The sequence below is a fragment of the Marmota monax genome, unplaced genomic scaffold (genome assembly GCF_021218885.2).
Source record: "Marmota monax isolate L192 unplaced genomic scaffold, Marmota_monax_Labrador192_F-V1.1 WCK01_AAM20220418_F8-fsc00005, whole genome shotgun sequence".
NCBI lineage: Eukaryota > Metazoa > Chordata > Mammalia > Rodentia > Sciuridae > Marmota > Marmota monax.
Window position 1 is genome coordinate 13,258,974 of NW_026692254.1, and position 25,499 is coordinate 13,284,472.

Genomic DNA, 25,499 nt, shown 5'->3' on the forward strand with positions numbered 1-25,499 from the left:
AAATAAAGTACTTAAGTAAGTCAAAAGATGTGCAAAGCCTCTACAGAGAAAACTATAACACTCAGTTGAAGTACTTTGTAAAAGCACCAAATAAATGGAAGGATATAGTATTTCAGGGTCAGGATCACTCAATATAAAGTGCTAATTCTCTCTGCTCTGGTTTGGGTAACTGTCCCCCCAAGGTCCATGTATTCAGGCTTACTCTGCAGCCTGTGGTGCTATGGGGAGATGGCAGAAACATTAAGAGGTGAGGTCAACTGGGAGGTCTTTAAGCCACTGCAGGAATACCCTCAAAGGAACTAGTGGAGTCACGGCTCCTTCCTCTCTCTGTTTTTGTGGATTTACTCTGCTAAATGCTCCATCCATGATACACTGCCTCATCCAAAGCAATGGGGCCAACTGGTCATAGACTGGAATCTCTTAAACTGTGAGCCAAAACCTTTTCTCTTCACAAGTTGATTGTCTCAGGTATTTGTTATATTAATGAAGAGCTGACTACCACACTCCCTAAAATCATATACAGTTGTAATGCAATTTCAGTAAAAATTTTTTTGCATGGAATCTCACAAGATGATCCTAAAACTTTCATGGAAGGCCGAAGGGCCAGATAATTTCAGAGAAAAAAACAGTAAAGAAAAAGACCACACATTCAAGAATGATATTTGCTTTCTTCTTTCAAAAGTCATCAGTATATCTGATTTAAGAAACATCTATTAATCATTAGATAATATTGACACATATATTAAATGAATTTCAACCTATTTTTCTATCAATTGTTAAGCCACACAAACTGAATAGCAAACCTAATTTGTGTTTCCTTTTCACCTCTACTCAGAACCTTTGTATTTTGATAAAACTCTTAAACCTACAGCAATTTGGCTCAGCACACTTAAAAACCAGAATAAAATATGAATATTTCAACATCACCACTACTTACTGCATAGCATAAAATTATTCAGAAGTCAAAGATAAAGTCCATGAGTGATATTCTCCACTAAAAGAAGTTGGATATTTGAAAGAAAATCTGATAACTAATAGCATATAAGGTAGAGTATTTTTAAATCAGGATAAGTAGAGACCGTTCCTCAGAATTGCATATTAAATTCACTTTCAATTAGTATGGTTCAGCATTTTATTCTTATGATTTGTATTCTTGGTAATACTTTTAAAATTAACTGTGCCACAGATAGACATATCACATACATTACAGCTGTAATAATTTTTCTAATACTATATCTTTATAACAGTAATTGCCTTCTTTCTAGAAGAATATGCATTTTGAATCTAGCGACACTTCATCTATTACTTTTCTTATATTAGAGCTACCTCAGCATATTAGATTTTTTTCTTAATGACTCTTTTTCTATTAGGAGACCACAAGACCCCAGGGTAAAGGAAGTCCATTAGAAAAAGGAAGCATTTTAGTGGAGGCCAGGATCTCTACTATAGATACCAGACAATACTTGGCAAGAATAGACTGAACAGAAGATCCCTCATTTCCTGTGAAGATTTCCTGTGACTTTTAACATGTATTTTTTTAAAAAAAATGCTTTGCAATTTGCAAGACTCATCAATAATTCAGTGAATTAAATTGCTAACATTGCAAAGCACACATCAAGCATGTTACTGGTCATTGTAGCTCCCACCCAGCTGAGAGTCACCCTGCTTTGCTCCTCCCTGGTCAGCAATGGTTGGCTCAACAGAACACCTTGTTTAAGCCACTTGGGCCAGGCATAGTGACACATAGTGACACCTGCAACCCCAATGACCCATGTGGCTTGGGCAGGAGAATCACAAGTTCAAGGACAGCTTGGCAACTTAGACTCTATCCCCCAAGGAACGGGTTGGGGATGTAACTCAGTGGTAAAGGACCCTTTAAAGGTTTACTCTCTAGTACTGAAAACAAAAACCATTTGGATCAGCAGATAGTGGACTCCTTGCTCTGAAAACTGGCTTTCTCTTTTGAAGACCATAAGCATCAAGAGTCCTAAGGACCCATGGGCCAGAGTAATTTGCTGGTGTTGTCAAGGAAGCACTTCCAAGAAGTTATTCCATGGACAGCTTTGCTCCACCACGTGCTCCCTACCATGATGTACAGCCTCACCATCATCTCCAAGGCAACAGAACCAAGTGACCATGGAAACTTCAGAACTGTGAACCAAAAACAAGCCTTTCCTCTTAAAAGTTAACCATCTAAGGGGTTTTGTCATAGTAATGGGAAGCTTACTAACACATGGTTATTTTCCCAACTCAAATAATCTCCTTATGTAGAACTTAAACCTCTAGAAAGCAAGACCTTCTCTCACATTTCTTTGTTTCCAATTCATTAATGGATCAGTGCCTTACACAGTGGATTTTAATTATCTGGATGATCACTGTGGCACAAGAGATTCTAAGCCTCCTCACCTAGACATTGCTGGGCATGCAGAATCACTGCTATGTGCCGACAGGGTCCTTTACCTGTACAGAAAGGATAGACAGAAGAAATGGCATAACAGGCCTATGGCAAAACCATCAGCCTGGGGTTACTGTCTTAAAGGTCATATGCTGAAGCACACCAAAAAACACATAACCAGGCTTCTCTCAGCAGAAGCTGGGCAAACTCTTCTCTAATGGAAACAACATTAAACTTTGCTGGTGCCCATGAGAAGGAGTACTCAATGATTTATCATGATCAAGAGATTTATCAGGGGTGCAGCTACAAACAACTCACCTCACAGTATATTAACCAGTGGACATGGACTGGTAAACCTCTCAAACCATTAAAGACAAATACATAAAAAGAGTCTAGGACTCTATCCAGAGCTATTCTCTGGGACTCATGAGCACCCAAACATGGCCCATCTCCTCAGTCCTATTCTAACAGACCTTACCACCCTCTCTATCTCTGTTTTTGTGGGATGAAAGAGACATTCTCCAACCTGGGCTATGGGAATAATTTATTCTTTCTGAAAAACTTCTCAATAGCCAGTCAGAAGCAGTAATTAGGAAAAAGCTCTTTACAATTATTTCCATGTGAATTCAAGATGAAGCATCTAATTTATTATGATTTTCAGCACATAATTACTTATTAGGTGTCTTTGTTTATCATGTTTTTCATCTTTCTACCCAAGCTATTTGTCTCTGGCCAAAAGTATGTTTTAGTACATTTACAATTAAATACATGCCTCAGAGATCAAAAATAAAAGAGTTTTTCCTTTGAAGTAATGTGATCCAAGCAAATATAAATCACTGTCATATGTCAATAAAACGAGTATGTAATCAATGGCCATTTTTAATTTCATTTGGTGGTCTCCTTGTGTTATACTTTAATTGGTCTGTTTCTTTCTCAGTTTTTTGGGTAGACTTTTTCCCTGCTGACATTTAATACTGCCAGCAATTTAAAAGCAAGCATATTAGTCTATTTTTATAAACAAGATGAGAGCTTTAGATACTTAAACTGCCTTACTAGCAAAGTAAAATTCTGCATTGTTTTGCAGACCTGCAAAAATAAATATGCATGTAGTCTACTTCCTTTTCTTCCTTGCATAACCAATGAAGGCTTCATCTTCAATGTGACCATACAGAATACATCTTAAAAAGAGGTCCTGATCCTGACTGTAAGAAACACCCAAAGTAGATTTATAATGAATTGTCTGAATAAATAATGGCTCCAAGTACATTTACATTAAATATATTAACCTTTAACTCACCTATATTTTTAAATAGCATATTAAAGTTGTATTTGTACTCAATTCATGACTTGGAAAGAAAGCCCTACAGGCTTTTTGTAATACATATTAAAGGTTAAAGTGATTCATAAATTTTCCCCCCAGAATATGGCCAAACATATGACTTTGTAGTAAAACTGGGACTGAATTTCTGGTGGGCACAGCAGGAAACATTTCTGTTAGCATGAAAATTCAGACACCTTTTGAAAAAGTTAATATATGCAGCATAAGATTTTAAGCTTTCTTACACAGAAAAATGATCAGCATAGCAATGAAAAGAGAAAATTTAAAAGTAATAATGTAGGCTGAAGTTCACTTATCACACACTTCCCATCCCCTGGTGTTTGCAAATTACATTAAACACTGCAGTTGAGAAAAACAAAGATAACAAAATCCAAGCTAAATGCAAAGGCAGTCAAAGCTATTTTTCTTCATCAATTGTCTCTGAGCTTCCAATAAAACTGAGACCCTGATAAGAATCAGTCATTTATACTGAAACATAAATATATAGGGCTGACATCTCTAAACCAAGGGATAATGATCAATAAACTCCAGGACATGCCCAATGAAATAGGCTCCAAAGGATTGGAAATTCTCTGACCAGTGTGCAGGAGAGTAGGAGAGCTCTGATGATCCTTTTTGCCACACATCTAGACTTATCAGAGACAAAATGCAACTCTGAGATGAAGAGCCATTCAAACACCTGCTGAAATCAATGCAAAATGATGGAAATCTCCTTTTTTCAAAAAAAAAAAAAGAAATATGGAAGGAAAAAAATATTTTCTCTATTTGGTAGTTTCTAATTAAAAAAAAAACTATGAAAGAATTATTGGACCTAAACGAATTTCATTTAGTCTGATGTTATGCATTAGTAAGTCTTAGTCTGAGCTGCAAAGGATGCTGACTATGCTTTTGTACACTAACAAATGAGATGTTTTTAGTTAAATGTAAAGGTCTCAGGTAGATCAATGATGAAAAGCTGGTCTTCCTAGGTTGAAAACCTATCTATCATTTACCCACCACGAGGCTGTCCAATTTTTCTCTGGGGCTGGATAATAATAGAGGTGCCTCACTGGGGTGTCATGGGAATGAAGTGGAGCTAATATTTGACAAGGACTCAGCACGTAGTGTTTCACACCCAAGACTATTATTGTAAAAGCTAAATCCAAGTGACAAGTCTTCTTCACTGTGACTTCTTTTCCTTCAAATCTCTTGCTACAAAATTGTTTCGTTACAAAGGCTTTTCCTTACCCACCTGAAAGGCAGAAATCTGACACATGTTTTTGGAGAATGGTGCAAGTGTGAACCATAACTGGTGTAGGAGATAGCAACTGGTCATATATTTTACCTATTATTAGTAATTTTAAATAAATAGAATTTATTCTGGTTTGGAGGTTGTACCTTTACATCTTTTATTTAAAGATTTTTAGATAGATTTTATTATTTAGGGCAGTTTTAGGTTCATAGCAAAATTAAGCAGATTCAGAGATTTCTCATCTATTGACCCTTTCCTCAAACCCACATCCTTCCCTAACCAACATCCTCTATCAGAGTAGAACACTTGGTACAATCAATGAACCTACACTGATACATGTTATGGACCAATGTCACAGTTTACTTTAGGGTTCACTCTTGGTGGTGTACATTGTATGGATCTGGACAAATGTTTGATGGTACATATTCACCATTATAGTATCATCCAGAGTAGTTTCCCTCTCCTAACAATTCTCTGTGCTCTGACAATCTTCCCTCCCCTGCAACCCCTGACCTTTTTATGATCTCCACAGTTCTGACTTTTTCTGAAAGTCATATATACTGAAATTATACAGTGTATAGCCTTTGCAGATTGGCTTCTTTCAATTACTATCATGCATGTAAGTTTCCTTCTTGTCTTCACGGCTTGATCATTTCTTTTTAGAACTGAATAACATTCTATTGTCTGGATGTACAAGTTTATCCATTCACCTAGTGATGGATAAGGCTGGGTCTTTTTACCCCATCACTCTGGTACTGTGGCTTCCAAATACCATAAAACATCTTTAATCGATTTTAGTACTTCTGAAGGCTACTGTGATTTATCTTCCTCCTACAGAAGTCTGTGTGTGTGGGGGGGGGGGGGAAATGAATCTAATAAAGGTACTTCTAACATATTCACAACCTAAACACACTTAATTTTGTATCTTCCACAACTTGGCAATAGTGTATCTAAAGACTCAAGAGTCAGGGTCCCAGAACCATCCAGCAGCTCCCTAAAGATCTATAGGGAAATTCAGCAAGTGTTGCCAGTGCTTCTGAGACATACCAAAATTTCCAAGCCACTGACATGGGATCAACTTCTGTGATTACCTACTGGGTTAAACCCTACTTTGTTTTGGATAATAAATAATGTTTTATGTCATTAAATTTAAAAGTGTTATTTAAGCTTGGATATTCTTTATCAGGTTTATTGAAGTATAATTTACAGAAAGAAAATCTAACCATTTTAATTGCACAGTTCAATGAATCCTGACAAACACATCCAGTCATCTAAACACTACACAATCAAAACACAGAACATTCCATCGACTCCAAAGGTTCCCTTGTGCCACTCTGCTGTCAATCTCTTCCCACCACTCAAGCCCCAGGCAATCACCATTTGTTCTCCATCACTAGAATTTCACAAAAAAATGCAATCACATATTCTTTTGTGTCTGGCTTCTTTTTTTAACCTTTAGAGACTCATCCATATTGCATATATCAACTATGAGAACCTTTTTTAACCCCAGTAGTATTCTGCCAGAGAAGTAGAAACCTATTTAGTAGTAAAATCTACTACAGTAATATACTCAAAGATGATAAAAAATTCCATATCTCTCAAATGATACCATTCACCAATGGGTGATTTCTATTTTAGGATAGCAAAGAGATTTCAAGCTCCATGAAGTAAGATTAATGGTTCTTCTAGATACATTGTCAAAGATATATACAATAGATTTCATTCTTTAAATAGCCTGCCAAACAAAAACTATTAAAAGAGATTTGGGGAGTAATGTCAGCAAAATATAACCGGGAAAAGATCTCTGAAAATTCACTCCTCCATAAAAGGAAGAAAATTACAGAGAAATTATCAGAATGGACTCTGGAAATTAACAAAAGGCTTGCAGTAACTTCAGTCTTTTTTTTAAAAGAGAGAGAGAATTTTAATATTTTTTTTTTTTTAGTTTTTGTCGGACACAACATCTTTGTTTGTATGTGGTGCTGAGGATCCAAACCAGGCCGCACGCATGCCAGGCGAGCGCGCTACCGCTTGAGCCAAATGCCCAGCCCAGTAACTTCAGTCTTTTAACAAGATAACTGTTAAGCCTCAATTACAACAGTGAACTTTGTGGCATTTTGGCTTTCCTTAGTCCCATCTTCCATCCCCCAACTCCACAGTCACCTTGAAAAAGTAAAATTCTCATTCCTGGTACAATCTAGAAGCTACCTGAAGGAAGAAAACAAAGATGGAGTTCTTTCAGAGTCTCGTTCCCAAATTATTGTCACGATGTGGCCCTTCTAGGGATTCCCTGGGAGAATACACATGTAAGTCTATTTCTATTTGACCTGAGTTGAAGCCCACCCAGTGTAAAGACCCTTTCTCTAGAAAACAATTGTCAAGTACATTTACAGTTAATTATTTTCAATTTGCAGCTGCCTGAGAAGTGGATATTGGTTGTAGCAATGAACAGAGTAGCCAAAAAAACTTTTTTAAAGATGCTGGAGAATAAGATATCCAAAGGGTATATGAAATTCTCAATGTTTCTTGGAATATAGAACGTTACATGCATGCACAGGGTTAGATATTTGCCTAGGAAAGACCCTAGAAGGCTCTAAACTCTCAACCTCTGACTTTAAGAGTCAATGAAAGCAGGAAGTGAAGACAAAAGCAGAGTTGTCAACTGCCTGGAAGAATATTGAAAGTATATCCCAACAGACACACAGAGCCCCTCACCAAAGCCTGGGAGATGTATTGGCTCCAAATTTTAAATCTCTGTCTAATAACTGGCTAACTACTAAAATAACCAAGTAGACAATTAAGTAGCCACACATGACAACACAGACTTTACAGAATTTGTTCAAAAATCATTAAACTAGGAACAAAAATTATGACAAACATCATTGGCAACAAACTATGGGAGGAGGAGGAGTTTCACTTTTAGATGTATTATAGTATATTCTGAATATATATATATATATATATATATATATATATATATATATATTCTGTCCAATTTTCAATAATAATAAAAAATTATAAGACAGGTAAAAAATCAAGCAAGTGTGGCCTCCTATGCAGAGATAAAAAGCAATCAAAATAAATGCTGTCTGAGGAAGCCCAGATGGTGGACTTAGGAGACAACAACTTTATATCAGCTATTTTAAATATATTCAAAGAAGTAAAGAAAATCTTCTCTAAGGAACAAAAGGAAAATATGAGAATGATTATCTCACCAAATAGAGAATATCGATAAAGAGAGAGAAATTGTAAGAAAGAACCAACTAGAAATTATGGAGTTGGAAATATATAGTAAGTAAAATGAAAAAATTCTCTGGAGAGATCAGGCAGAAGATTTGCGTAAGCAGAAGAAAGAATCATCACTAAACTTGAGGACAGGTCAATTGAAATTATCTAGTCTGTACCTTAGAGATATAAAGAATGGAGAAAAACAAACAGATTTCTAAAAGATATGTGGAATGCCATAAAGTGTACCAAAATATATAATGGAGTTCTAAAAGGAGAGGAGTGAGAAAAAGAAAAGTGTATAGAGAATATTTGAAGAAGTTGCAGCCAAAACTTCTCAAATTTGATTAAAGACATGAATCTAAATATCTGAATTCAATGATCCTTAATTAACTCAATAGATTCAATTTAAAAAGATACATAACTAGAGACATCTTAAACTGTCAAAGCAAAAGAGAGAGTCTTGAAAACAAAAGGGAACTGTCTTATCACATATGAGGGATCACAGTAAGATTAACAGCTAGTTTTTCATAAGAAAACATACAAGACAGAAGGCAGTGCAATAACATATCCAAGGTTCTTTTTTTAAAAAAATACTGTCAATCAAGAATTCTATATTTTTAAAAAATCATCCTTTTAAAATGAAGAAGAAATTAAGGCATTCCCAGATAAAACAGAGAATTTGTTAGAAGATCTGTCCTACAACAAAATAATAAAGGAAAAGTACAGAATAGTAGTACAGAAGAAGTAGCTCTTTTTTCTATAATCTGATTTAAAAGACAACTGAACCAAGCAATGATTATAAATACCTCTATTTATGGGCACTTAACATATAATTTGTATTCTGAATCAGTTTATCCAATACTCCCACACTGAGAAAAAAGAAATATTTGTCAAAGTTTGTAACAACCTGAGGAACAAGTGCACCCCTGCAGAGGTAACAAGTTCTGAATCTTTTCTGAAATGATCCAAAGTGTTAAATAATATTGATACCTGAGCTCCATCCTCAGAAATTCTTATACAATGGGTTTAAAGTAATATTTTGGAAAGTGCCAAAGGTATTCTGGTTTCCTGGTAGGATACAGAAACAGTGACACAAAAACAGCATGGGCTCTGAAACACACTCCTGGTTTTAAACCTGAGGGAGGTGATGGTCATAATCCCTTCCTTAGGCCTGACTCACAGAAGGCAGTGTTGAGATCTGTGAAGGCAGGAGGTTCTTGTTGTCTACCAGGATTCAGGATTCCTGGGAGATGAAGTAGCCTCAGGAGAGAACTACTGAGATTAGCTTATTTTCCACCAGGTAAATCTGCCTTTCTTTTTTCAGGTTCAATATCCATTGTGAAGGTTCAGAGGTAGGACCTCAAGCTGTGTTTGTCCTGGTTATCTGCTGCTGATAATTATGAAAATGATGATGGTCAATTGTTAATACTTAGTGATCATTTGCTGTATTCCAGGCATTGTTCTGTAACATAGGTAAGCAAGGTCTTGTCACAACCAAGCATAGGCTGACACTGAATAAAACAGATGTCAATTAAAATTACAGAATGCTGAAGAAAAAAAATTAAAGAAAACCTCAGAAGATGGAAAGATGTCCCTGGTTCCGGGATAGTCAGAATTAATATTATAAAAATGAACATACCACCAAAAGCACTATCAGAATTAATGCAATTCCAATCAAAATCCCAATGGCATTCCTCATAGAAATAGAAAAAACAGACATGAAATTCATCTGGAAAAACAGAGACCCAGAATAGCTAAAGCAATCCTTAGCAAGAAGAGTGAGGTAGATGGCATCACTATACCAGACCTTAAACCATACCTCAGAGGAATAGTAACAAAAATGGCATGGTATTGGCACCAAAATAGGCTTATAGACCAATGGTACAGAATAGAGGACACAGAGACAAACCCACACAAATACAGTTCTCTCTTCAATAAATGGTGCTGGGAAAACTGGAAATCCATATGCAACAAAATTAAATTAAGCCCCTATCTCTCACCATGCATAAAACTCAACTCAAAGTGGATCAAGGACCCAGGAATTAAACCAGAGACCCTGCACCTAATAGAAGAAAAAGTAGGCCCAAATCTTCATCATGTCAAATTAGGCCCCAACTTCCTTAATAAGACTCCTTGTACAAGAAATAAAATCAAGAATCAATAAATGGGATAGATTCAAACTAAAAAGCTTCTTCTCATCAAAAAAATAATCAGTGAGAATAGAGAGTCTACAGAATGGGAGCAAATTTTTACCACATGTACATCAGATAGAGAACTGATCTCTAGGATATATAAAGAACTCAAAACTCTTAACACCAAAAAAACACAAATAACCCAATCAATAAATGGGCTAAGGAACTGAACAGACACTTCACAGAATATAAAATACTATGAATCAACAAATATATAAAAAAATGTTCATCTCTAGCAATTAGAGAAATACAAATCACAACTACTCTAAGATTTCATCTCACTCCAGTCAGAATGACAGCTATGAAGAATACAAACAACAATAAGTATTGGCAAGGATGTGGGGATAAAGGCACACTCCTACATTGATGGTGGGACTGCAAATTGGTACAGCCAATATGAAAAGCAGTATTGAGATTCCTTGGAAAACTTGGAATGGAACCATCATTTGACTCAGCTACCTCACTTCTTGGTTTATACACAAAGGACTTAAAAACAGCATACTATAGTAACACTGCCATATCAATGTTTATAGAGCATAATTCTCAATAGCTAAATTGTGGAACCAACTTAGATGCCCTTCAGTAGATAAATGGATAAAGAAACTATGGTGCATATACACAATGGAATATTACAGAGCATTACAAGAAAATCAAATCATGGCATTGGATGGAGTTGGAGAATATTAGGCTAAGTGAAGTAAACCAATCCCAAAAAACAAATGCCAAATGTTTTCTCTGATATGAGGATGCTGATCCATAATGGGGATGGAGGGGAACATGGGAGGAATGGAGGAACTTTAGATAGGGCAAAGGGGAGGGAGGGGAGGGAGGGGACAGGGGGATAGAAAAGATGGTGGAATGAGGTGGACATCCTTACCCCAAATACATGCATGAAGACCCAAATGGCGCGATTCTACTTTGTATACAACCAGAGACATGAAAAATTGTGCTCTACATGTGTACTATGAATTGAAATGCATTCTTCTGTCATACATAACAAATTATAATGAATAAATAATTTTTTTAAAAAAGATGTCAAGAATAAGAACCTAGACAGGTATGGTGGCACACACCTATAATCCCAGTTACTTGGGCAACCGAGGATGGAGGATCATAGGAGGAGGCCAGACTTAGCAACTTGGTGAGCCCCTGTCTCAAAATAAAATATTAAAAGGGCTGAGTATGTAGCTCAGTGGTAGAGCTTCCCTGGGTTCAATCCCCAGTACTGGAATAAAAACTTAATAAGGACCTAGATGAGCAAAGAGACCAAATAACCTGAGGGTCTAGGTGAGAATACCTGATAAACAGAATTCTAATTAATATCCTTGAGGGAGATTGAACTCATGAGTGTTTCATACAATGTGAATACATTACTATGAAAAAAAAAAGCAATTAAAGAACAGAGAGTTCTGAGAAAATAACATGGCTGCCTGTCAAAAAGAAAAATTCAACAGAAGGATTAAATAGCAGAATGAATATGGCTAAAGCCCAAATTAGTTATCTAGAAAATAAAACAGAAGAAATATCACTGAAACTAAAGGAACATAATAGAAAATTTTAAGTCCTATTGGGTCAATTCAGCAGTTAGAAAATGTATAAACTAGGGTTTTAAGAATAAGACAGAATAAAAAGGAATAAAGACATAATGAAAGAAATTAACCCAGCAAATTATCTTTCTCTAAGTATCCAACAGATAAATAATTAGAACAAGTACAACCACTATGGTGCATGATAGCCAGACACGAGATTGATACACAGAGCTTTCCAGAAATTATAGCAGAGAATGTATTTCCAACTCTCAGTATTCTAGGAATTACTTATTTAGGAATTAACCTATAAAATCAATGCTATCACAATTGCAATCAAATCCTAATCACTAGTCAACTTCATAAATTTATTCTAAAATTTACTGAAGAGAAAAAAGTACTCAAAGTAGCCAAGAAAATCATGAAAAGTAAAATAAAATAATGACATTATAAAGCTGGACTAATTAAAACAGAGTAATACTGGCTTCAAGATGGACAGGCATATTCTTTAATAAGATATCAATAAACACACCCATGTCTAGCATTGGAGAGAGGAGAACATTTCAAATGTGATAAGAAATACTGAACATTAAAAAAATGGCATCTGAGAAATGCCTATCATTTTGAAACAAATAAAATTGAGAGTCTTAATGTTATATGTAAAAATAAATTTTGGATGAAAGCAAACATAAAAAGACCTGAACATAAAAAGAAAAAACTGTAAATGATTTTAAAATACACAGGAAAGTAACTTTGGAATCATGGGGCAAGAGGTATTTTAAATTAAGAAAGAAACCCTAAGGCCATGTGAGGAAAAAATAAAACAGATATTACAAGTTGAAAAACTAACACTCCTGTATTAAGAAAAAAAAAGATACCTCATTAAAAATTGAAAGACAACAAATTAGAATAAAATATTAGTCATTTAGAAAAGAATTACTATATTACAAAATCCCACAAATCAATGAAGTGGTCTTCAGAAGAACATGAACATGCAATTCACTTAAGAAATCCAAATAGATAATGAAAACTTACTATTCATTTGTCACCTCTATTCTTTATTCCATTTCTCCTTTGCTTCTGCTTTCTTTTAATTAGATACTTTTTATGACTTCATATTATTTTCCTTATTGATTTCTTAACCAACCCTCTGTTTTGTTTTACTTTGTTTTAGTGGTTGCATTAGGGTTTATAGCACACATCTTCAACTACCTTCAAGTATGCACAGTTAATAATCTTACAAGGACTACTTCTAGCTTCATAATTTTGGCTGTGTTTTTCATACAATTCACTTTTTAAAAATATTTTTTTAGTTGTAGATAGACACAATAACTTCATCTTATTTGTTTTTATTTTTATGTGGTGCCAGGGATCCAACCCAGTGCTTCACACATGCTAGGCAAGTGCTCCACCACTGAGCCACAACCCGAGACCCTCATACAATTCACTTTTATAGATGTTATAAATCCCACAATACACAGATGTGTTTTTCTTCCTATTTCTTGCTCTTTGTATACATTTAGTTTCTTGGATCTATGAAGTTATAGTCTATTCAATGTTGGAGGAAAAAGGTCTACAATTTCTTCAAATATTTTTTTCTTTCTTTGTACTCCATCCTTGATTCCACACATATTAGACTTCATCAAATTATTCCATAGTTCACCAATTCCCTTTTTTTTTCTTTTTTACATTGTTTTTTTTCTCTGTGTGCTTCATTTTGAGGAATTTCTATTGCAATGTCATTTCAGTTCACTGATCTTCATTCTTCATTTAATCTGCCATTAGCCTCATTCGGTGAATTTTTCCTCTCTTATATTGTAGTTTTCATCATTTAAACTTCAAGTGGGTTTTGTATACCTCTATGGGTGTATTTAACATTTGTAGTATCTGAATTACAATTATAATAATTGTTTTATTGTCTGTGTCTAATATTTTTAAATGTGTTAGCTTTGTTTAGTTTTAATGTATTTCTTTTTCTCCCAATTTTGGGTCATATTTTTCTACTTCTTTGCATGCCTAGTAATCTTTGATTGGATGCCAGACATTGTGTAGTATACATTTGTATTCCTAGGAATATTCTTTGACTTTGTTTGGACATTATTAAATTACGTGGAAGTCAATTGATTCTTTTGGACTTGCTATTATGATTTGTTAGGCAGGACAAGAGCGACATTTAGTTGAGAGCTAGTTATTCCTTAGAGACAGGTTCTTCTAAATACCATTCTCCATTCAATGCCCTCGTGTAGTTTGAGGTTTTTCCATTTGGATAATGGAGAAATACTGTTTTGTGCTGAGAATTATTTGCTCTAGTACTCTCCAATTGTTCTTTCCTGGCCTCAGTTTCCTCACATGCAAATGCTGATCAGTATCAGCTAAATATTCACAGGGGATCCTTTACAGATCACCAGAATCCTCTGTCTGAGCAATTGTTCCTTTCTTGCACTTTGTCCTGCAAACTTTAGCCATTTTAGGCTCCTAGATTCTGTGTGGCTTCCTAAACTCAGTGGGTAGCCAGGCCCTGTGTGTGTGGGGGGTCCCTCCTGCCTGTGCTGAAGCCTGGAAACGTCTCATAGCAGGAGGTGGGAGCAGGCTGACTCACTGTTAATGATCAAGATAGGAGGAATAAATGGATGAATCAGACCAGATTTGTTGATATGGGCCCAAAATTAGTTTGTCTGGTTGACTGAAATATAATCCTAAAGATGCCCTACACCAAGTGAAGTTGAAATGCCATCCTTTCATGGTATCCCATATAAGAAGGATTCCAAAGGCTGAGGGAGATTACAATATTAGAATGCATTCATCATGTAAGACCTCACCCATCCCAGGAGGATTCAGAGAATACTCCTTTCATTATAGCTATGAGAATAAATCTGTGAAAGGGAGCCCCTGCAAACTTGAAAAGCTCTTTGGAGACTCCTCTCTATATTTCAGAATTTAAAGTGAGAATGTCTTTGCTATCATTAAATTAGGATCCCTAAATCTACTGAGGTTGATGGTGGCAGGAGCCAAGTATTGCACTGTTTTCTGTCTCCAGGTCATCTCTAATGGATACACTTTCCTATTTGAGTTTATAAAATTTTATGATAAAAGTAAACAAAAAGCCAGGTTCCAGGTTTATCAAACACTATAGCATAAAACTTAAACAATACTAAATACAACACTAGATCTATATGGTACTCATATACCTGTGAACCCATGCTTTTAAAAATTAAAAAAAATATATTTTCTATCCCATTGTTGTTATTCTCTCAATAGTGTTAGTCATTACAAATCATCTAGCATCCCGCTCATTACTAGTTTGTTAAAGTTTTTTAAATCATATTAACTGTGATTATTTTTTACACGTTCCATTATTAGTACACCAACTACCATAAGATGTTTCTTTCATTGAATCTTTCGAGAAATCATGTACACATAGCTATACAACCTGATTTCTAACTTGGCATCCAGCACAGTGTATAACCCTCAAAGTTTAAGGCAGGAAAGACCATTTCCTCAATCATAGGAGATACTTAGCACATATTTAAGGAGTATCACATTAACATGAAAATACATATTCTTTTTTTTTGTGGTGGCAGGGGTGGGGGGCAGGTACTAGGGATTGCACTCAGGGACACTCAACAACTGAGCCACATCCTCAGCCCTATTTTTTTTTTTTTTTTATTTAGAGACAGGGCCTCACTGAGTTGCTTATTACCTTGCTTTTGCTGAGGCTGGCTTTGAACTTGCAATCCTCCTGCCTCGGCCTCCAGAGCCGCTGGGTTTACAGGCGTGTACCACAGTACCTGGCACATATTTTTTATTAACATAACTATCTCTAGCTTTCAGCAGTTGGAAAGGCTCTTGTAGAATACTGTGGTAAAAATGCCATAGCATTTTTCTTCCTTCTTATCCCTTTCAAATCACATTCACCAGCCTATAAAGGGAAGCCACCCTCCCCTCCCCTGGTCGGACTGTGCTGCTCCTCTCTTCTTCTCTTCTCACAGGGCCTTTGTCCTTCAGAACATCACTTACTCTGGGAGAGCAGTTTGCTTCATCCTACTCTATCCAAAGACCAGAGTGATACAAAGGAGGGGACATAACACATCTTATGAGGCTCATGCTCACAAGCCTACAGAGGAAAGCAGCTGCCATTGGAACCATGGCAGCACCAATCTCTGCTGTCAGCGGACCCACTCATTCCTGCACTCACCCAGCCAACCTCTGCAGGTGTTTTGCATGGCTGTGTAGAGCCTGGACCATGAGGCCCAATGGTACTTCCTCTCATCATCCTGAGGGACACTCTCCCATCAGAGGGCAACTCACTGTAGCAGTCAATGTGGGGGTGGGAGGAGGAGTCAAGTGTGTCCCCTGGGAATGAACTAGAATGCTCACAGAGGGATCCCCAGTTCATACCTTCAAGAAGATGGGAAGACATCATTAGGGTACAGAATAATCACAGGAGCTTGAGATAAAATAATTATTAGAATTGAGGCTTCAAACATTCTAACTGTAGGACCCTGGGTCAGGCACTTAACTTTCTAATTAATTCCTTTTCTCATACAACAAGTCATCAAACATTGTCCAAAAATCCCCAGTTCTAATCCCTAGGCCCTAGGGAATAACTGAAGAGCCCACAGTACAACTGACCCTTTAGATAGTGCTATGGTTTGGATACGGGTTGGGTTGAGTATGTTCCCTAAGGGTTCACATGTTGGACACATGGTCCTCAGTGTGGAGATGTGGGAGGTAATGGGACCTTTAAGAGATGGGTCTAGAGGAAGATAATTAGGTCATTGGGGGCAGGCCCTCCGAAGGGACTAGTGTAGTTTCATGAAGTGAGCTAGTTCCTATGAGAATGGGTTGCTATAAAAACAGCAAGACTGGACGCGCCCTGGTCTCTGACTTCCTGTCTCACTATCTTATCTCTTCTGCATGTACTCTTGCCAAGATGCCATCTACCATAAGGCCCACCAAGGATGAATAGATGAGACCACCAGTCTTGTACTTGGAGTCTCTAAAAATGTGAGCATGTTAGCTTTTCACTGTTGTGAGCAAGATAACTGACAAGAACAACTTAGAGAAGGAAAACATTATTTGGCTCATGGTTTCAGAGGTTCAGTCCATGGTCAGCCAACTCCATTCCTGCAGGCCAGAGTAAGGCAGAACATCATGGCGCAATGGCATAAGAGAGGAGCACTACCCCATTCATGGTAGCCAGGAAGCAGAAATAGAAAGGGGAAGAGACTGTAGGGAAGATGAACCTTTCTGGGGCATACCACCAATGACCTACCTCATCCAGGCACACCCTACCTGCCTACAGTTACACAGTCAATCCAAATCCATTCAAACTAGGATAGATTGATTAGATTATAGCTCTCATAACCTAGTAATTTCACCTCCTGCATTAACTCAAGAGCTTCTGGGGCACACCTCATATCCAAAGCATAAGTCTCTTTTCTTTATAAGGTATCCAGGCTCAGATATTTCATTACAGAAACAGAAAACAGGCTAAGATAGATGTCACTCTGGGTATGGGTATGCAAAAAATATATCTTTAAGAAGAACCAAACTCTTGGCACAAAGATCTTCAAAAGGCTACTTCAGCATCCTATAAGAGAAGGTGAGTCTGCCCTAGAACACGTTACTTAAGGAATAAAGAAAAGATGGCCAATTGTATAAATATAAAGGTAGCAATAAATGGGAGAGCTTGTAAAAGAACATGAAAGGGGAGGAATAAAAAAGGCATGATAATGAGTCCAGCTTTTAAGTTGGGTGGGTGGCACTGCCACCCATTGAGACAGAAAAAAACTAAGGGACAAGATAATGTGAGTACAAATCATTGATATATAATTAGAGACAAGCTGTGGGGAAGAAAAGGGACATCTATATGGACTTTGGTAGGTTGGAACAAAAAGGTGGTGGATTTTTAGAGTCAGAGAGCTCTGAGCTCAAGTCCTGGTCCATGGCTTCAAGACCTGAGGTCTCCTCATCTCTTCCCAAAATAGGAAAACCAATTCTTGCCAGACTGCTGAGAAAATAAGGGCACACAGTTCACTCTCAATGAATGACTAGTATCATTATTTACAGTGTTTTCATTGTTACTATTCTGGATAGAGCATTTTTGGTCAGGTAATAGAACCCTGTTGTGATGCTCACTTTCATGTCAACTTGGCTAGGCTGCAATCCCCAGATAGTTGGTCAAACACCAGTTTAGGTATTGCTGTCAAGGTATTTAAAAAAAAATGAGATTACATTTAAGGCAACAGACATCGAACAAAGCAGATTATCCTCTTTGGCATTCATGGGCTTTATCCAATCAGTTGAAAGTTTTAAGAGAAAAAAGACTGACCTCTTCCAAAGATGGGGAATTCTGCCTTCAGCTGCAACATCAATGCTTCTCTGGGGTTCCAGCCTGCCCTGAAGATTTGAACTTGCTCACCTCTACAGTCTCATGAGGTTAATTCTTAAAACATATCTTAATAGATGGACAGGTAGACAAATCCCAATAGATGGACAGTCAGGCAGTAAATAGATACATCCTATTGCTTATGCTTTCTGGAGAATTCTAACTAACACATCTGTGTACAGTTAGCCCTCTGTATCCATTGGTTCTGCATCCACAGATTTGACTAATTGTGGATCAAAAAAAATAATTTAATAGCATCTAGTATTTGCATTATATTAGAAATTGTAAGTCATTTATTGATTATTTAAAGCATACAAGAGGATACACATAGCTTCTATGCAAACAGTATGCCATTTTATATAAGGGACATGAGCTTTTTTGGATTGTGTGTCCATGAAGATCCTGGAACTAATTCCCTTCATATACCAAGGGATAACTATACTGTGAATTTACCTCCTATCTATTGTGAATGCTCTTACTCCTCTTAGGAAAAAAAAGTTAAGGCCAAAGCTATTTCAATGGTTGAGTTCAGAAGTGGGTTTTTGGTAATGACTCAAAAGATTGCACCGTCCTAACTAATAGAGACAGAAGAAGAGACAGCAAACTTCCCACCAAAATTCATACCCTCTCCTCTACAGTGTGAGGCTGCCTCTGGGACCTGCCTGTCCAGAAAGGCATGGCTTTCCCAGTCTCCTTTGTAGCTTTGTAACATGACAAGTTGTCCTGATGGTTTGACATAGGAGCAACGAGTGAGCATCACTTTGAGTCCAAGGAAATTAAGCAGTAGGAGTTCCATCCTCATTTCTCATGACCTTTCACTGCATTGCAGAGGACTCCATGGGCCTAGAGGAGAGGGCCCCCCAGATAGAAGAAACCAGGATCTCTGCAGCCGTCTATGGAGGAAGCAACTACTTACCACAGTACCCACCCTGGACAGCAGCAGAAGCTAACTTGTGATGTGTTAAGCCACTGAATGTGTGTTGCAGCTGCTAGCGTTACCTTACCTCCCTAAATAGGGCAAAAAAGTCAAGTTAAATGAAAGCATTTCTCCTCTGCCTGAAATACGGAAGAAAATAATTCAATGGGAGGTGAATATGAGCACTTTCCAGAGAGTAGCTGTTCCTGAACTGATCACCAGGACTGAGGAGCAAGTACTTGGAACCCTCTGCTCTAGTAGGTCCAGCTGCTACAATGTCCCTCCTTACTAGAATGAGGTCCAAAGACACTACTCCTCTGACTTGAGCCATGTCCATATGAGTCCTAATTCCCCATCAGTTATAAACTATGCAATCTGTATCATAAAATGCCCAGCCCAGTAAGCATCCTAGGGCCAGGGCTGGGGATAGCTGAGTGTTGAATGTGATTTCTACCCTTGTGTTTCTCTCCACACACCCCTCCCCTTAGGAATATGGTTTATCTTTGTTAAGTGATTGTTTTTGGACAACTTAATCTCTGCATCATAGGGGCATGCAGAGAGGAACAGAGCAGGCTATGTCTGTGTCACTGAAAGCAGCACAGAAGTCACCACAGAGCACAAGCAAAGATGTCACCACAGTCTTCAGTAGATTCAGTGCCATACCATTCTGCACCAAGAGTGAGCTTCTTTTTAAAAAAATAACTTTATTTATTTATTTTCCTGTAGTGCTAGGGACCGAACCCAGTGTTTCACATGTGCTAGGAAATCACTCTACAACTGAGCCCACAACTCCAGCCCAAGAATGGGCTTCTTGACCCACAAGCTGAGACTTCTTTAAAATAATCCAGCCAGAAACAAATCAATAGTAAGGGCAGGAGAGTGAGAGAACATGGGTGAATAAAACAGGACAGGTATTCAAATTTATTGACTCTAGATGAAAAATATACAGGGTTCATTACACCAGGCTATTTTGTGCCTGTTTGGAAACTTCCATATAAAGAACATTTTTTCTAGTACTGGGAATGGGACCCAGGGCCCCTTACATGCTAGACAAGCACTCAACCACTGAGTTATATCCCCAGTCCTTATTTTAAATTTTATTTTGAGACAAGGTCTTTCTAAATTATCCAGACTGGACTTGAACTTGGGATCCTCTTGCCTCAGACTCTCCCATAGTTAGAACTACAGGTGTGCACCTCCTTCCCTGGCTAAAAAGCAAGTTTTACTAGGAAATTTCACATATGAGCTGAGCTATAGTGGAATAGGAAGTTCAACTGAATTCCACATCATCCATCTATTCCCTGATACCTTTCCAGGGTGTCATGGTTACTCAGATGGAAAAGGAGACGTCTTCCACAAATAAATTTGTTTTATTTTTTTTTTCCTATGTCCATTAATATTTAGGACATCATTATCTCCAAATCCAATCTCTTAAAAACTAGGTTCTAAATAATTGATTAATACAAAAGAAGAAAGCTGTCAGGCTGTCTTTTTCATTACCCATCAAAACCAGAAAATCCCAGCCTCTAGTTCTGACATAGACACGTCAATATATTAATGCATACACTGAAAAAAAACAGGCATACGATCAATAGACACAAATCTGCTTGGGGTACTTTTCAAAGGGGGGAAAAAAATCCTCCTCTCTCCATCTCCCATGTGGTCCACTCCTTAGCATCATGCCCCAGCAATTCTTCTATTCAAGTATCATTATTTTACTCTCAGAATTTCATATCTCCCAAGCACACTAAAAAGCTAACATTTCTTGAAATCTGATAAAGTGTGTGCTGTTTGTGTGATCCTATGTAAGCTTATGTATACGCATGAGCAGGTCTTTGGGTTTAGAGAAAATGCTTACATCCACACTTTCAAAATGTCTTTGTTCAAGGTATGTCCTTAAGGAAGGGCACCGAAAGAAAACAAACAGGGAAAGGATATGATGTGGGCATCTTAGGAAAATCTTCAAGGAAAACTCTCAGAAGTGCAATGTGTAAAATGCACAGTGGTTCTCACTGATCAGCCCTTCACATGCAGCAGTTACTTTTTTTAAATAAACATCAGCATCTTATTCCAAGCCAAGAAACTGGAATTCTCTTTGCCTTTGCCTGTGCCATGCTCACTACTATGCAGGTCGCCTGGAGACCCAGGTGCCACTTACCACAAGAGAGAGAGGCCTCTTCCAGGAGACGACACCAATGAGTCCCGACAGCAGCACCTGGAAGGAGAGATGGTGCATCCATGTGAGACATTCAGAAACCAGTCAAACCAACCTCAACAGCAGAGGGTGTGTGGAATCTCGCACATCACAGGAGCAGAGTTTTCACTGAGCAATGAGCTCTGTTTTCCTTCCAGATGTTTACAGCCTGCAGGCACATCTGGCCTGCAGGCCACCAGGGTGCCACAGAGTAGGCTGCAGCATGCACTACGCTGGGTGGCCCAAGAGTGATGGGCTTCCTGAATGACCCTCTACCAGGCTGCTTAGTCCACCTTGGTCCTCTAAAGCTATTTGTGTGACCTTTAAATCACAGAGAGAAGTGAAAACACTACCACTCCCCTGCCATCCTGCTGCATGCTGTGGCCGCCCTGGCCCCACGGACTCCAGGCCCTTTCATTCACAGCACAGCCTCCCACCTCAGCAATAAGCAGTGTCCTATTAGGCTCTACCCTAACTCTGAGCAGCCACTCCCTTCCCAGGCCGAGGCCTACCCCTATCCTTGTCCCAGGTCCTGGTGAGCAGTCTTCTCTGTTGTCCTTATCACCGGGATATGCCCGTGTCCTCTATTCTTTAAAGGAACCACAGTTCAGCCCTTGGCCCCGTCCAATTCTACTATCTCCAAAGCTCGCTCTCCCTGAGGCAGACATTGGCTCTGATCCCCATATTCCTGGTCTCCTTGTGCCCAGGAATGCCCAGTGGACCATGGAGAGATAGTAACTTCCATGCATTAACATCTGGTTTTGGTCTCCACAGCTTAGCAGAAACTTCTTCTCAGGATTACCTGAGAGGTCACTGAGTGCATCAGACAAAGTACAGTTCGACCTCAGCTGTAGCAGAGCTAGCAGTGTCTTCCAGTGTGGAGCCCCCTCTCCTCCAGGCTCCTATAGTTCCCACTCACCTGTTCTTTACACTCCTTTAGCTGCTCTTCTCCTCAGCTTCCCTCTCCCAGATTCCCAAGATCTTCCTCCTGTGAGTCTTTTGTTTATTCTCCCCAATGCTTGGGGTGGGGGAGTGGGGACCTAGCTCCCCCACTAGCTCCTGGAATGCCATCTGCTGCTCTGTCCTAGAGCCCAGAGCTCTGCCCTGACCACTGTGAGCACCACACTGTCCATGGTTTCTGTTTCTGGTCCTTGTTTCTCTCACTCTTAACATGTTCAGAAATGCACCTGCAGTCCCCACCTCCCAGACCCAGTGGTACTTTTATAGTCTCAACACTCTACAACAGCACCCCTCCCTCCTGGTCACTCAAATCCATATCCTGAGACTGTTCCCTCTCCCTCCATATCCAACCAGATCCAGGGAGGGGCAGGAGGCTGTGGCTTACTCCTCAATTAGGCAATATTAGGAGGTCAAACAATAAGTAAGTTATATAGTTATGAGGTCTCCTGCGGAGATGAATTGCTCATACTTGCCACCTAGGGCAGGGGCCAGATGGTCTAGGACATGGTTAAAAGGCCTTAACTACATTTTCTCTTGGATTCCAAAAGGATAAATCAGACCTCGATGGATCATGTTACTCCCAGATCCACAGGTCCCTTTGATCACAGACTATAGGTTACCCTGTCTTTGCAGTGGATAGGACCAGGCCTTAAACCCAATAGGCTTTGCTCAATGTGCACAAATCCTCCAAACACAGTCAACATTGACAATTATTTACATCAGTTCTTCATTTTGCAAGTCTCTCTCTAGGATGTAGCCTCCCTTCCTTATAGTACAATGCTAGGGAAACCCTTCTCTGAAATCCCCTCACATTTCTCTGCAGCTGAGTTTCACTAATTCTTCTTCCAAATGCCTCTAGAATCTCTCTCTTGACTTCTGGATCCAATGCTTGAACATTCAAGACAGCCTCTCTGAGGCCAGCTTCATCACCCTCAGAAGATACACCACAGCCCCCAAGTCACTTTATAATCACATTACACAGTTATTTCTCAAACAGATGTCTTCCTAAAACTCTCGCCCCATCATCTCAGGTAACACATTTCAGAATGGTTTACTAGGGGCTGGGGATGTAGCTCAGTGGTAGATGACTTGCCTAGCATGTGCAAAGTCCTGGATTTGATCCTCTGAACTGAAGTGGGGGGGGGGAGAAAGATTTATTTGGGCTTCTGGTTTTGGAGGTTCCAGTCAATGGTTAGTTGGCCCCATGGCTCTGGGGTAGCACATCATGGTGCATATGTGTGGTGGAGCAAAGCTTCTCACCTCATGGCCAAGAAGCAACACAAGGAAGAAGGGGCTGAGATCTCACATTCCCCTTCAAGGGCACGCCCCCAGTGATCTAACTTCCTCAGACTAGGCTGCATCTCTCAAAGGCTCCACCTCCTACCAATAGTGCCAACCCAGGGAACAATCCCTCAGTGCATGATTTATGGGGGATATTTAAGTTTGGAAACCACAGCATACACTGATATTTCCTGAGTTAGACTCTGGATTATTGTTCTCCAATAGCCACTTTCTCTTAATACTTCACCAGAAGGAACAGACCCCTTCAATACAAAAACACTAGCATCAAATCTAAGTAGAGAGGGCCACATCAACATCTTGTAGGAGGCTTTTTAGAGTCCAGGTGCCAGAATGCTTCCTCTTTCAGGACACCTGCTCTGGTCCACTTGAGACCCAGGAGAATGTAGCATATCCAATAGAGCCAGGCTAGAAAAGAAGTTCAGAGCCACTGCCCTGGAACTGTTAGGTCTTAGTTTGAGCTATCTTTGCTCAATTCCCATTACAAGGGAGGAGTAGGTTGCACGTTCTGATATGAAGGTTTATTTTGTAACACTCCTGTGAAGAAAAGGGTTAGGAATTTAATTAGCTGCCATGGTGAAACCTTTGTCCCACTTAATTTACCAGTTTCATTATTCAAAGTCTATGATTTACAAAAAAATATGGGGAAACTGAAGAGAGTTGGAGAAGGGTATCATAAAGGAAAATAGGCCAAAGACAGTGATCAAGCATGATGTTGCTCTCAGAGAGAACACCAAGTCACTCTTTTCTCCACTTTTCCCATCCAGCCTAGTAGAGGAAGAGATAAAATTAGAAATGAGCAAGAACTTCTTGCTTTTGAGGGTGATGGAAAGGGATAATAGACTACCAGGCAGCAATGGCATCATAGAGCCAACAACCGTTCCCATTTGATGAGTACTGCTGCCTGCACACAGACAGCTGGAATAAATTAGCTCTTTCTGTCTTGTTCTCTAACACTAAAAGTTGTTTCACTGCCTAATATCAAGAATTTTTTTTCAGATCATCAAATCTGGTTGAAAGGCAAATGATAAGGCAAAATTTTAGAGAGTGAAGCAAGTCCTTCTAGAATGCAGGCTGAAATGTCAATTAAATTACTTTCCCAAAACATCTAGCAGGTATGCCTAAAGCTACTGGGATACCAATTTACCACTAACAACCAGTGTTTACTACCTCTCTGAGGAAAGAATCATTGTTGAAACAATGGAGTGAATAATATTCTGAGCCGTCCAGGTTGAAGCAAGTCCACTGAAACCTACCTCCCAACGCATTTTGCATTGCTGCTCTATGGTGTGCATAAAATTTTTCCTTGAGCCTCATTGAGCAGTGACCACCTTTTTACTCTACTCACATGTTTTCTTTATTTGTGCCTTTCTTTGGGTTTCACTGAAGCTACATAATCAGGCTCATTCAGGTGGGCAGTCCTTCAGCCTTCTGTCACCTCCTCTAGGGAACAGATTCTTCACCACACCTACTCTACCTATGGCTCTGCCTCTTCCCATTGGAACAAGACCCTCCTCATAATACCCCACCCAGACTTTCAGTTTCAGCATGTGGTCCCAATGCTGGCCACACACTGTCCTCTTACAGGGCTGAATCAATACCTCAAATTCATAACATCCCGGAAGAAAGCCACCTTTCTTAACCTACTTGCCCTGTGATAGGAAAAGATCTGTCTATAGCTGAATGCTACTTCTCAAGAAGTAGCAGACATATAGATGAATAGTAAAGATAGCGCCATGAAAAAAAATACATTAATGTGAAAATATTTAATTATATTCTAAATAACTCATGAATCAAAAGAAAGTCAAAGATGATATATACCACAGTG

At 38.7% G+C, this 25,499-nt stretch overlaps 1 protein-coding gene across 1 annotated transcript in view; it reads right to left on the minus strand.

The window, feature by feature from the left end:
• The window catches only part of Entrep2 (endosomal transmembrane epsin interactor 2), a 420,764-nt gene that overhangs the window by 198,467 nt on the left and 196,798 nt on the right, over positions 1 to 25,499 (minus strand). The window contains exon 2 of the mRNA XM_046435750.2: positions 21,377 to 21,433. Coding sequence (XP_046291706.2) covers positions 21,377 to 21,433 — 57 coding nt within the window. The remainder of the gene's footprint in view (positions 1 to 21,376; positions 21,434 to 25,499) is intronic.